Below are 12016 nucleotides of genomic sequence, written 5' to 3'. Positions count from 1 at the left end.
CCTGAGCCTAAGCTGGGTTGTAAAAGCAGAATGCCCAGAGTGTTGGGTGCTGCCACAGGATCCCTGTGGGGCTGAGGAGCCAGGAGCACACCAGTTCCTTTGGAAACCTCAGCCCTACAGGGCCTCCTCCCATCACAGGGTATGAGTGTCAGCCCCTGTGCTCCCCATGTGCCTCTCAGTCTTGGTGCACATCAGATGCACACGGCAGAGGCTGTTTTGGGCAGGGAGGGCTTGATCAACAATGATGCCAGTGGTCAGGCAGAGCCCAGAGGACAGCAGAGGGTATCCCACCACCAGCATCCCAAGGACTCATTATTCATTACCTTCTCACCCTTTCCCCCTACTCCTCCGAGCCCAACATCGACCTGTGGGGCAGAGAGGAGCTGTTGGAGCACACGGGACTAGACACCAGCCCATGGGCAGGGAGAAGAGGGAGGCAGAACTTACAGTTCGTCCTGGGGGTCCGGGAGGCCCCTGAAAGAAGGGCAAGGGAAGCAGATTAAGGGGAGCTGGCACAGCCCTGGGGAGGGCACAGCTGGCTCTGGGGTGGGGGGCCACATATGGCCCTGCCATCACTCACTGGGTCCCCACGGTCACCCTTGCTCCCTGGTGCTCCAGGGCTGCCCTGCAGGAAAGAGGGATGGAGTCAGAGGGGGAGGAAATGGGGGACCCGTGGGGTGTGGGTCCTGTGGGATGGGGGTACTCCAGGGGTAAGGGTGGGTGTGGGGCAGTGAGGTGTTGGAGTGGTGGGTGTCCACAGAGCAGTGGAGGGACACAAGGGACTACTTACATTCCTGCCTTCAGGTCCTGGGTCCCCCAAGTCACCCTTCTCCCCGGGGGGGCCACGGTAGCCAGGAAGGCCCTGGGTGGAGGGCAAAGGGAAGATGTGCATTAGCAGGAGCCACCCCAAGGCCACGAGTCTCTTTCCTGCCCCAGGTGCCCAGCACCCCAGCACTTACCCGGGGACCCCTGTCTCCAGGCTTGCCAGGCAGACCCGCTTCACCCTGTGGAGAAGGAGGGGATGACTGGGGGGCAGTGGCATCAGAGGCAGTGGGAAGGGGGGCAGTGGTCCTGGGGACCCTCACTTACCGGGGTGCCTTCGTCACCTTTCTCTCCTCGCTCTCCCTGAGGCACAAATCAGTGGGCACCGGCCAGGAGAGAAAAGTACAAGTGACCAGCATCCCCCTGCTCCCTGCCAGCCCCGCCTCTCCTCAGGGCCGCGGTGCCCCACAGCCCCTTGTCCCACACTACCTCCTTGCCTCGCAGCCCGATCTGCCCAGGGGTGCCTGCTCGGCCCGGCTCCCCCTTCTCCCCGGGCTCTCCTGGGTCACCCTAGGCAAGGGAAGGGGCAACACTCAGGGCAGAGTCTGGGCAGCTGGGGAGAGAAGGGGCACAGCCTGCAGGAGCAGCCCCTCTGGAGCCAGCCAGACAGACAGACAGATGGATGGATGGACGGATGAATGGAAGGGCAGTGACATCACCTTTGGGCCACTCCTGCCTGGGAGGCCAACGGTACCCTGGTTGTTGGAGAGGAAGAGCAGGTGTCACTGGGAACCTCGGTGACCCCTTGACAGGAGAGGGACCAGGGCCATGAGCTGGTGCCCCCAGGGTGCCCCCAGACTCACCCGATCGCCCTGCTCGCCTTTGGGGCCAGCTGGCCCTGGGATGCTCAGGCCAGGGGGACCCTAGATGTGAAAGGACATAGCATGGAGCAGCAGCACAGGCACCATGGGTCTGGGGAGGGCTGTGCCATGTGCCCTGTGCTTCCTATCCTCAAGGCAGTACTCACACTGGCACCTTTATCTCCTGCTTCACCCTTGGGGCCAGGAGGTCCTTCTGGTCCTGGGAAACCTCTGTCACCCTAGAGCAGACAAAATCAGCACCCCAAACCACCCTTTTTTTTCCCCCACTGCAGCTGTGGACCAGGCCTGGGACCAGGATGAGTCCAACTGTGCAACCCCCCTCCCCAGCCCACAGCCATGCCCAGAGGGTGGAGGGCACAGCTGGGCCAGGGTTACCTTCTCTCCAACACCAGCCACGCTGGGAGCCTGGAGGAGAAGCAGAGGAGACCATGCTGGACACTGCCCATGGTTCCCTGTCCTGGGGCTGGGGCAGGCACAGGTGGGCAGTAACACTTACTGGCCTGCCAGGTGGTCCTGGATCGCCCTGCAGAGAGACAGGTGTCACTGCCAGGCCCTTCCCCAACAGACCCCTGCCACCCCACTGGGACCCCACTTTGCCCTCACCTTCTCCCCCCGGGGACCAGTCGGTCCTGGAGCTCCCTGTGGCAAGATTAGAGACCTCAGGAGGCTGGCAGTGCCTGGGAATGTGCACCCAGGGCATGGCAGCTCCTGGCTCCACACACCCACTACCCTGGCTCACCTCTCTGCCTGATGGCCCTGGGTGCCCTGGGGCTCCCATCTCACCCTGCAGGAGAGGAGGAAGAGGAAGGTGTGTGGGCATTCTGCCACCCCCTGCCAGGGTGGCTGCTCCAGGGCAGAGCAGGCATCACTCCACCATGCCATGCACCTACCTTCTCACCCTCTGGGCCCGGCACACCGCGGTCTCCCTGCAGAGCAAAGCAGAGGAGGGCTTCAGGGAGCCTTCCTCCCTCCACATCACACTGCCCCCACCCCACACACCACCCCAGAGCTCTTCATGAGCCAGTCCTGAATCCCATGCAAGACCACTGGCTTGTGACAGCCATTCCCAGGCACTGCCACCACCAGGTCCCAGGGACACCAGAACCGGCCAATGCCCATCTGCTTTGGCACCCTCTCACCTTCTCGCCAGTCTCTCCCAGCTCACCCGGTGCCCCACGGTCTCCCTGGTATAGGAGAAACCAAGGGTCAGGGGCAGCAGGACCTTTGGGGGACACCCTGGGTCCTGGCACAGAACCCAGAACCCCCTTCTCTCTGCCAAAGGCATGGCAGGAGCGTCCCTTGGGTCCCTGCCCTGCTCACCTTCCTGCCCTGCTCCCCCGGTGGTCCCCGAGGACCCTGAAGAGAAGGGAGACATTGTCACCCTCGGTGTGACAAGGCAAATGCCCAGGCTGTTCAAAGCACAAGTGCTCAAGTGTGCTCTCAAGGCTTGGCTCTTGGCATGGCCAGCTCCTGCCTCCTTACCTTCTCTCAGGAAACTCACCCTGTCTCCTGGGTCCCCGGGGCGGCCAGGTGGCCCTGGGAAACCTTCTGTGCCATCACCCTGGGGATTTGGAAAGGTGACAGCCATGCTCATGACATGGGGATGCCCATTAGATGGGAATCCTCGCTGGAGAGTGGTGCGAGGTCCAGCCCCAGTGGGAAGCACCTTCTTACCTTCTCTCCCTTCAGGCCAGGGGGCCCAGCAGGTCCCCGAGGCCCGGGGTCCCCAGGCAGGCCCTGCAAGAGAGAAAATCTCAGCCCCTGAGGATGTGACTCAGCCCTGGGCACACATAGCCACTGCAGCCCTGATCCCCTCTGCCAACCCTGTTGGCCAAGGGGCTGAACTCACTGGGGGTCCAGGGTCCCCTCGAGGTACTGCCCCATCTACGAATCCAGGGGGGCCCTGCAGAGAGAAGAGTCAGCTCCTGTGTGGTTGCCCTGAGGGCTCAGTCCTCCCCAGCACCCTGAGGAACCCCTCCACCCAGCAGGGTAGATGAGTCAGGGAAATACACAGCCACTCACCCTTTCTCCTCGGTCACCCTTTTCTCCCTGCAAAGGTGAAAAAAGCAAATAAGGGAAGTTCTGGGCTGTTCCCATGCCCTCCTTGTACAGAAGAGGAACATGCTGGGTAGAGCCCATCAGTGGCATTAGGGTATGTGCATGCCAAGTGCCTCTCCCCACGCTGCCCAGTGCCAGCAACAGCTCAGGCACGAGCATCCGTGTGCAGGCACAACCCACGAGCAGGGCCAGGAGGAGTCCAGCAGGGAGCAGCTCCAAGCAGCTGCCTGTTCCCCCTTCCCTCTGCCCACACATCCCCCAGCCATCCCCATTCAGCACTGGGGACACGTACCTTCACAAACTCCCCAGGATGTCCTGGTAGCCCCATGGGTCCGAGTGGACCAGGGGGGCCTGGATCACCATGAGGCCCCCGTGAGCCAGGGATCCCAGGTGAGCCGGGGCTGCCCTGGAGGACAGAGGTGCTCCATCAGCTGAGGTTGGGCTGGGGGTGCTGGCAGAGAGCCCTTCCCATCCCTATTCCCGCACCTACCGGCACACCCGGCTCCCCCTTCTGGCCTGGCAGCCCCCGCACTCCGTCCGTGATCACCCTGGGCTCTCCCTGCAGCAGGGCAGGAAAAGTCAGTGACCGCCTGTGCCCCGTAAGGCCAGAAGGCTGGCAGGGAGATGGGGACACCTGGGGCCAGGAGATGCCAGGTACCAAGCTGTGCCCACCAGGGTCCCCACTGCTCCCCAGGGACCCTGTGGGCAGCCCCCTGTCCATCACGTACCGGTTCACCTTTCTCCCCCTTTGGGCCAGTAAGTCCCATGGGACCACGTGTCCCCTGGGAAGGAAAGATGAGAATGAGAGGGGGTGTTGGGTGTGAGAAGGGTTGGGGAAGGCTGGGGCCATACTCACAGGATCCCCTCGAGGACCAGGGGTGCCCTGGATGCCCTAGAAAACAACAGCTCAGGAGGTGAACACATCCCTGCCAGCCAGGGGAGTGAGGATGGGATGAGATGGAATGAGGTGGCATGGCATGGCATGGCATGGCATAGCATGGCATGGCACGCCATCTCCAGCCAAAGCAAGGCTAGACAGTACACTTTGACTGGGATACACACACAGGAGATAGCAGCGACCCTGCCAGCTGCTGAGATTCCCCCAGCAGAGGGAACAGGGAAGCAGAGGCTGGCTCAGGGAGCAGGCAGGGCCATGGGAAGGGCCCATTGTGCAGCAGCAAAGCCAAAGGACACCCTTACTCACTGGCTGCCCAGGTGCTCCAGGATTCCCAGGGCGTCCAGGGCTTCCTGGTCTCCCATCAGCTCCAGGAAATCCCTGCAGGACAGAGGAATATCATGCCAGCATCTGGTGTACCCCAGCACTGCCAGGCTCCTTCAGCTCAGGGCAGCCCCAAGGCAGAGCTGGGTTCCAGGGTGCTTTTCCCCATGTGCTGAGCTGGGATGTGAGGGTGCAGTGTGGGGTTGGACTGGGGTTCTTCAGTGGGATTTCCCCTCCAGCATAGGTGTGGAGACCAAAAGGACAAGGGGCAGTGAGAGGCCCCATGGAGCCAGGTCACTGTGTCCAGGGGTCCTGGGGTGCCTAGGGGCCAGAGGTACTCACCCTGTCTCCCTTCTTGCCCGGACCCTCGGCACTCTCTCCTGGTGGACCCTGTGGCCCTGGTGGTCCTGGAGAGCCAGGAAGCCCGTGGCGACCCTGGAGACACAGTGGAGAGGACAGGCTGGGTGGCAGGTGATGGTCAAGAGGTGTTGCATGTGTATCCCTGTAGCAAGGACTGGACATGTCCTTGCCCCAGACCCACCCACTGGCAGGGCAAAGGGATGAGGGAACATGAGGACATGGGGACCATGACACTGCCCTCTCCAGGGAGCTGCCCCTCTTCTTCCCTCCTCCATCAGGTTATTACCGGCTGCCCAGGGAGACCTGGTGGTCCCATACGTCCTTGCAGTCCCTGCAGAGACAAAGCCAGCAGTGAGCATCCCCTGTGAGCTGATGTTAGCGCGGTATGGGAGATGCAAACCTCCCAAAGCCACCAGCTGGTGGCAGGGCGTCACCAAAGCACTCACTGCTTCACCGCGGTCTCCCTTCTCGCCCTGCAAGGGGACAGAGGGAAGGGGTTGGGGTTGGCACTCTTGTACTTAACTCCCCACTGGGCTTCTGCCGTCACCAACTAGGGGTCCATGACCCATGCTGAGCATCTGTGGCACGGCACAGCCCAGCATGGCACAGCCTTGAGAAGCTCACCTTGGGGCACTTCACAGAGCAGGGCTTTGGCTCCGGCGCCGGCTGGCAAGAAAAGACAAGCCTGTGTGAACCCAGGGATCTGAGATCCTCTGGCTTACATGGGGCTGCTCCCCCTCTCCATCCCCCGAGGTACTCAGGCCCTTACCCTGGTGGAGATGATGGTGCAGAGGTCATCGGTGAGCTCTCCCTCCAGCTCTGCCAGGTCTCTGCCATGGTAGATGTACCGTGGGTCCTCACTGGTGACCATGCGCCGGAGCTGCTCCCGGTCTGCCCCCTCCATGCCCACTGCCAGCACCTGGACCCCTGAGCAGAGAGCACCCTCAGCACCCCACAGAAGTCCCTGCACACCCTGATGAGACCCTATTAATCCTCACCCCCAGCCTTGACGTCCCTGGCCACAGTGATGGCATCATCCCCAGAGGGGCTGTCAGCCAGAATCACCAGCACTGCTGGCACCCCGAGACGGCGCCCTGCGCCAGGACTCAGCAGGTAGGTCCTGGCAAAGCTGATGGCTGCCCCTAGAGAGGGAGAAGGAAGAAGGACAGTCAGCAGGACCCCAGAAACCACTGCCCCAGCTCCTAGTGCCTCCCCTCACCGATGGCGTTGCCGCTGGGATCCTCATAGCGCATAGCACGGATCTGCTCCAGCACGGTGCGCAGGTCACTGGAGCGGTTCAGGAGCAGCCAGGGTAGGCTGCGGGAGCTGTACGTGGCCAGGGCCACCTGCAAGGGTGCAGGGGAGCAAGTGGGCACCACGGCTCATCCATGACCCCCTCGTGCCCCCAGTGCTGTGGCAGCAGCCTACCTGTGTGCCCTCAGGGCCCAGGCGCCCCAGGGCAGACACGGTGTTGGAGAGGAGGGTGCGGACAGCATTGGCACCAGAGGAGCTGTTGCGGATGCCGTGTACTAGAAAGACCACGTCACCGAGGGCATCCCTGCAGACTGCAGGACAGGAAGGGGTGAAGCCACCACCAGAGTGGAGACAAGCTCAGCTCACCCCTGCGGGGACCCCACAGTACCTGTGCGCTCACTGACGGACACCTCGGCACCTGGCGCGCTCCCCAGCAGTGGCCGGAGGGTGAAGGTGTAGCGCTGGCCCAGGCGCAGCCCAGAGACCTGCTGGGAGCTGGCAGTGCTGGGCAGCGTCCGCCCCTTCTCCCCACCAGCTGCCACCCAGGGGACAGTCAGAGGGATCAGCAAGCCCTCGCGGGGATGCTGCCCACCATCCTGGGGCCACCCACTCGTCTCACCTGCAGGAGGGCTCCAGGAGAGGACATAGCCAGAGGCACCAGGGACTGGGGTCCAGGTGAGAGTCACTGAATCCCTCTGCACCTCTGTCACCCGCAGGCTGGTGATGTGGCTTGGGGCAGCTACCAAGGGGGAGGAAAGGGTATCCCAGCTTCATGGGGCAGTTCCCAACGTGCTCCCTCCCCAGCCCAATGCTGGGACAGTCCAGTCCCTGGGTGCCCCTCTGGGCTCAAGCCATGTGTCAGGGGGTTTATGCTGCCTTGGCCACAGGCAGTCCCTTACTGGTGATGGCAGTGATGGTGGCTGGCTCGCTCTCCCGGCTGCCTGCCAGGCTGGTGATGCTGATATGGTAGTGCCGGCCCGGTTCCAGTCCCGACAGGGCATAAGAGCTGGAGCTGGCTGGGAGCTGCTGGCTCTGCGGGGGCCCCCCTGGCAGGGGCAGAGAGGGGTGAGGGGATGCAGGTGGGGGCTGTCAGGGATGCGGGAGCTCCAGCCAGCTGTGCTTACCTTCAGGCAGGCGCCAGAACAGACGGTACCCGGTGCTGCCAGCCACTGGCAGCCAGGTCAGGAGCAGGCGATGCTCTGAGGCCTCGGTCACCTGGAAGCCACTGACAGGGCGTAGGGGAACTGCCTCAGCTGTGGAGCAGAATGGCAGGCGTCAGGGGCAGGACTGCCCAGTGCCACCCTGGGGTGCTGCCCCCTGCCCCAGCACTCACGGGTGGTGACAACAACGGAGACGGGGTTGCCTTCCCGGTTGCCAATGAGTGCCGTCACCTTCACAGTGTAGGAGACGCCTCCCTCCAGGTTGGGGATGTCAAAGGAGTTGGTGTGGCCAGGGACTCGCCGACTATTCTCCAAACCTCCTGCCAAGGACTGTGGCATCAGGCCACCCACCCTGCTGCCCTCACAGCCCACCCCCATCCCCATCCCACAGTACCGTCCCTGCGGCTCCACACCACACGGTAGGCAGTGGCTCCCGGCACACCGACCCAAGTGACACGGGCAACATTGCTCCTGGATGCCTGCACCTCCAGCTGGGTCACCTTCCCCACCTGCTCCGGCACTGTGACACCAAGAGGGCCACTGTCACCCCAGGTCACAGCCAATGGCACCAGACAGAACTGTCAGGCAGGGGTTATCTCACCTATCCGTCCCGTGGCAGTGACAGGGCTGCCCTCACGGCCATCCACAATGGCCGAGACACTGATGGTGTAGACAATGTTGGCATGCAGCCCCTCGATGGTGAAGGTGGTGGGGTCAGCAGGGAGGAAGCGGGATTTCTTCAGACCTAAGAGATGGCTGGGATAGGAAGGGCTCCAGCACTGCTGCCACAGCACCCCGTGGTCCATACACTCACCGTCACTGCCTTGCCACGTCAGCAGGTAGCCCCCGGCACCTGGCAGCCCTCGCCAGGTGACCCGCAGCTGGCTGGGACCGGCCTCCATCACCCGCAGATCCGAAATGCTGCCCACATCTGGATACTCTGCACCACCCCATAGCACCGCAGCATCACCTTGGGGAGTCCAAAGGGACCCCACAGCCAAGCTGCCATCCCAAGGGGTTGCAGGGGGATAGAGACAGCTGCGTGCCAGAGTGGGAACATGCAACACCAGAACTCCTGGTACCAAACCCTGATGTGGACTTACTGAGGCGCACGGTAAGCATGGCAGCGTTGCCCTCCCGGCTGCCTGCCAGTGCCGAGACACGCACCAGGTAGGTGACGCCCTCCCGGAGGTCACCAAGCTCCAGCCCCGTCTGGCTGCCTGGGATGCGCCTCGTCCTCTCCGAGCCATCTGCCAGGAGCAGGGCAGTGCAGTGGCTCGGTGTCAGCTGCTCAGGATCCCCCAGGTGCCACCCGTGCCCTGCCCGCAGACTCACCCTGGTTGTTGCGCACCACCACTTTGTACTCGGTGGCACCGGGGACACCGGTCCAGCTCAGGCGTACCCACCTGCCCGATTCCTCAACCAGCCGCAGGTCTGACACAGCACCCACGGGTGCCTCCACACCTGTGAGGGGACATGTGAGGCACAGCTGGAGCGGCACAGCCTGGAGAGCACAGCCCCCATTCTCATCCTGGGCTGTGACCAGACAGCTGGGGGTTCTCTTGGCCAAGGCAGTCCTCAGGCTGAGCAGTGTCCATTGGGACATCCCTCCATGCCAAAGGCTTGGAATGTTGGGGACAACTCAGGGGACCCACAGCAGCACTCACCTGTCTGAAAGGTGGTGACAGGGGTGGCCACCTCCCCACCATCATAGAGCGTGTAGAGGGTGATGCGGTACTCGGTGCCCGGCTTCAGCCCCATCAGCTGGTAAGTATTGGTGCTGCTGGGGAGAGACACTGTTCTGGGGGGCTCTGGTCCTGCAGGAAGGGAAGGATCACAGCCAGCTGCTGACATGGAGGGCCCGGAGGGGCAACAGGCACCTCGAGCCTACCTGTGGCTCTCTTCCACTCCAGACGGTAGCCACGAGCATCACGGGCACTGGTCCAGAGCACTTGGATGGAGGTGGGGCCCAGGATGTTGGTCTGCAGCGTCTGGACTGAACCTGCCTCTGCAAGAGGGACCCCATGGGCCAGGTACCTTGTGCCACTCTGCTGCCAGCCACCCAGCCCGTGTCTCTGGTCCTCGCACATGGCAAGGACAGGGCTATGAGGGCTGTCCCTGCCCCCTCCCATGCACAGCAGCAGGATGGCATCACTGGTACCCAACACTCACCTGTCCTCTGCCGCACAGTGGCTGCGGGCCCCTCCAGCTGCCTGAAGAGTGGGGCCACTGTCACCACATAGTCGGTGTTGGGCTGCAGCCCCACCAGTGCATGTGACATCTGCCCAGCATCCAGGTCCACCCTGTGCCTGTCCTGCCCTGTAGGAGCCAGTGCAGCAGTCCCTTGAGTTCAGGCAGCAGGTGCCACCAGCTCCCTGCTGTCCTTCCTCACAGGGGCCTCCAGCAGAAGGGGCACAAGCTCTGGGAGAGGCACCTACCTGTGAGGGTTGTCCAGGAGAGGCGGTAGCCGGTCGCACCACTGACAGACTGCCAGGCCAGCAGCATGCTCTGTGCTGAGACGTTGTGCACAGTCAAGTGCTGCACGCCCACCAGGTGCCCTGTGGAAGTGAGGTGACTGTTCATCTCCCACACGAGAGTGGGCAGGGGGCAGCAGGAAATGCAAACCACTGCAAACCTGCTGTCCCCAGGAAGCCCCTGCTCACGGATGCTAACTACACTGAGGTCACTGAGTGCAGCCCACACTCAGGCGGCTCCTTCAAAGCATCAAACTCCTGCAAAATGGAGCTCAAATGTCTTCCTCTTAATGCCTTAAATACCTTCTGCGGGTTAAGACTGCCTGGGGCAGCTGAAGGAATTGGTTTGCCAAAATCTGATGCTTGCAAAGGTGTTGCCCTGGGGCCTCACCGTCACTCCTGATGCTTTCCAACAGCCTCTGCCCTGGTGGAAACCACACTTTCCTCCCACAGAGCACTGTACTCAAACCCTGCATTTTTTCAGTCAACATTTTTACATCATGGGAAGAAAGCTCTGGTGGAAACACTCCCAGAAGGCTGCAAAGGAATTTGGGAGCACACAGTGCTGCATCCTGCCCTGGGAGCAACTTTTGGGGCCCAGAGCATTGCATTGTAGCCATGCTCACCTGCATCCCCATCCCATCCCCACAGACAGCCATGGGCCAGGCAGCCCCATCCCAATGGGGCACAGTGATTGGAGGGGCCATCCCTGTGCTGGGAACCCATTCCTAACCCTGGCTGGGCGCAGGGCTGGGCACAGTGCTTACGTGTCCGGGCGGTGAGGGTGGCAGGGACAGCGGGCTGCTGTGCATAGCGGGGCTGGAGCATCACCACGTACTCGGTATCGGGCTGCAGGTCACTGAGTGTGGCTGACTGTGCGCTGGCTGTCAGGCTCTTCTCCTCTCTTTGAGGTGCTCCTGGAGGGTGTGGGGGGCACAGGGACATAGCACACACCAGGCCCAGCAGGGAAGGGGTGCCTGTGGGCCTGCACCCTGCCCTGAGGATGCCAGTCAGTGCCAGGGGTGGGGAGCACTGGGAAGTGCTGGGACGTGGGCCAGGGCAGGGGCACCCCCTGGAGCGCCCGAGGCCAGGGTGAGGCTGCCAGGTGTGTGGCTCCAGCCCCGTCCCACCCAGGGACGGGGGTCTGCTGCCTGCCCCCCATGTGCAGCAGCCATGGGGGCACACACCAGGCCCCCAGCCATCATGCACGCCCAAGCACACACCCTGAACCTTGCACATGAAGCCTCGGGGTGTAGGAATACACAGGCTGCCTCCACACCTCTGCGCACACGCGCGCCCCACACCCAGCGCACGCGTGCCGGCTGCCGTGGCGAAGGTGGGTGGATACACACCCACAGCACTCCGGGCATGTATCCCTGCCTTAACGCTCCCCCGTGCATCACTCTGCCCAGGGGGCTGCACAAAGGCAGGGTGCCCAGGCAGGGACCACCCCTCACCTTGCACAGCATAGCTGAGGCTGTAGCCCTGCGGGGGCTCGGGGCCAGGCTGCCAGGCCAGCCGCAGAAAGGTCGGTCCAGCCTCCACCACACGAAAATCCAGCACGGAGCCAGCACGGCTTTCTGGAGGCACAGAGAAGCAGAGATGAGTCCCCAGCCCCCTGTGGCACCCAATGCCTGCACTCACCCCCTCCATGGATGTGGACACTCACGGGTTCGTCCTCGGCCAGACACTGACTCGCCAATGCTGTTGGCGTACTGGGCGGTGACAGTGACCAGGTACTCCGTCCCAACACGCAGTCCCCGTAGCACAGTGTTTGTCTCCCGTGGCCCCACGCTCACCTGGGCAGGAACAATGTCACTCCCTCATCTTTCCCAGGTCACACATGGA

General features: G+C 62.8%; 1 protein-coding gene across 1 annotated transcript in view; it reads right to left on the bottom strand.

Annotated features, from left to right (window-relative positions):
• The window catches only part of COL7A1 (collagen type VII alpha 1 chain), a 37083-nt gene that overhangs the window by 15284 nt on the left and 9783 nt on the right, over positions 1 to 12016 (bottom strand). The window contains 51 exon segments of the mRNA XM_077786204.1: positions 324 to 365; positions 448 to 474; positions 581 to 625; positions 791 to 862; positions 960 to 1004; positions 1090 to 1125; positions 1252 to 1332; positions 1482 to 1517; positions 1626 to 1685; positions 1790 to 1861; positions 2019 to 2048; positions 2140 to 2166; positions 2247 to 2282; positions 2383 to 2427; positions 2534 to 2569; positions 2783 to 2827; positions 2964 to 2999; positions 3145 to 3204; positions 3318 to 3380; positions 3493 to 3546; positions 3666 to 3692; positions 3994 to 4107; positions 4192 to 4260; positions 4430 to 4483; positions 4558 to 4593; positions 4906 to 4977; positions 5263 to 5355; positions 5567 to 5611; positions 5727 to 5753; positions 5905 to 5946; positions 6050 to 6207; positions 6279 to 6422; positions 6500 to 6626; positions 6709 to 6845; positions 6923 to 7069; positions 7154 to 7273; positions 7434 to 7580; positions 7659 to 7787; positions 7868 to 8014; positions 8089 to 8214; positions 8296 to 8439; positions 8509 to 8634; positions 8798 to 8944; positions 9030 to 9158; positions 9362 to 9511; positions 9586 to 9702; positions 9867 to 10013; positions 10133 to 10252; positions 10936 to 11085; positions 11626 to 11748; positions 11838 to 11967. Coding sequence (XP_077642330.1) covers positions 324 to 365; positions 448 to 474; positions 581 to 625; positions 791 to 862; positions 960 to 1004; positions 1090 to 1125; positions 1252 to 1332; positions 1482 to 1517; positions 1626 to 1685; positions 1790 to 1861; positions 2019 to 2048; positions 2140 to 2166; positions 2247 to 2282; positions 2383 to 2427; positions 2534 to 2569; positions 2783 to 2827; positions 2964 to 2999; positions 3145 to 3204; positions 3318 to 3380; positions 3493 to 3546; positions 3666 to 3692; positions 3994 to 4107; positions 4192 to 4260; positions 4430 to 4483; positions 4558 to 4593; positions 4906 to 4977; positions 5263 to 5355; positions 5567 to 5611; positions 5727 to 5753; positions 5905 to 5946; positions 6050 to 6207; positions 6279 to 6422; positions 6500 to 6626; positions 6709 to 6845; positions 6923 to 7069; positions 7154 to 7273; positions 7434 to 7580; positions 7659 to 7787; positions 7868 to 8014; positions 8089 to 8214; positions 8296 to 8439; positions 8509 to 8634; positions 8798 to 8944; positions 9030 to 9158; positions 9362 to 9511; positions 9586 to 9702; positions 9867 to 10013; positions 10133 to 10252; positions 10936 to 11085; positions 11626 to 11748; positions 11838 to 11967 — 4392 coding nt within the window.

Source organism: Lonchura striata, chromosome 12 (genome assembly GCF_046129695.1).
Source record: "Lonchura striata isolate bLonStr1 chromosome 12, bLonStr1.mat, whole genome shotgun sequence".
Classification (NCBI taxonomy): Eukaryota; Metazoa; Chordata; class Aves; order Passeriformes; family Estrildidae; genus Lonchura; species Lonchura striata.
The sequence above is the reverse complement of the archived record's forward strand: the minus strand, read 5'-3'. Positions and strand labels throughout refer to the sequence as shown.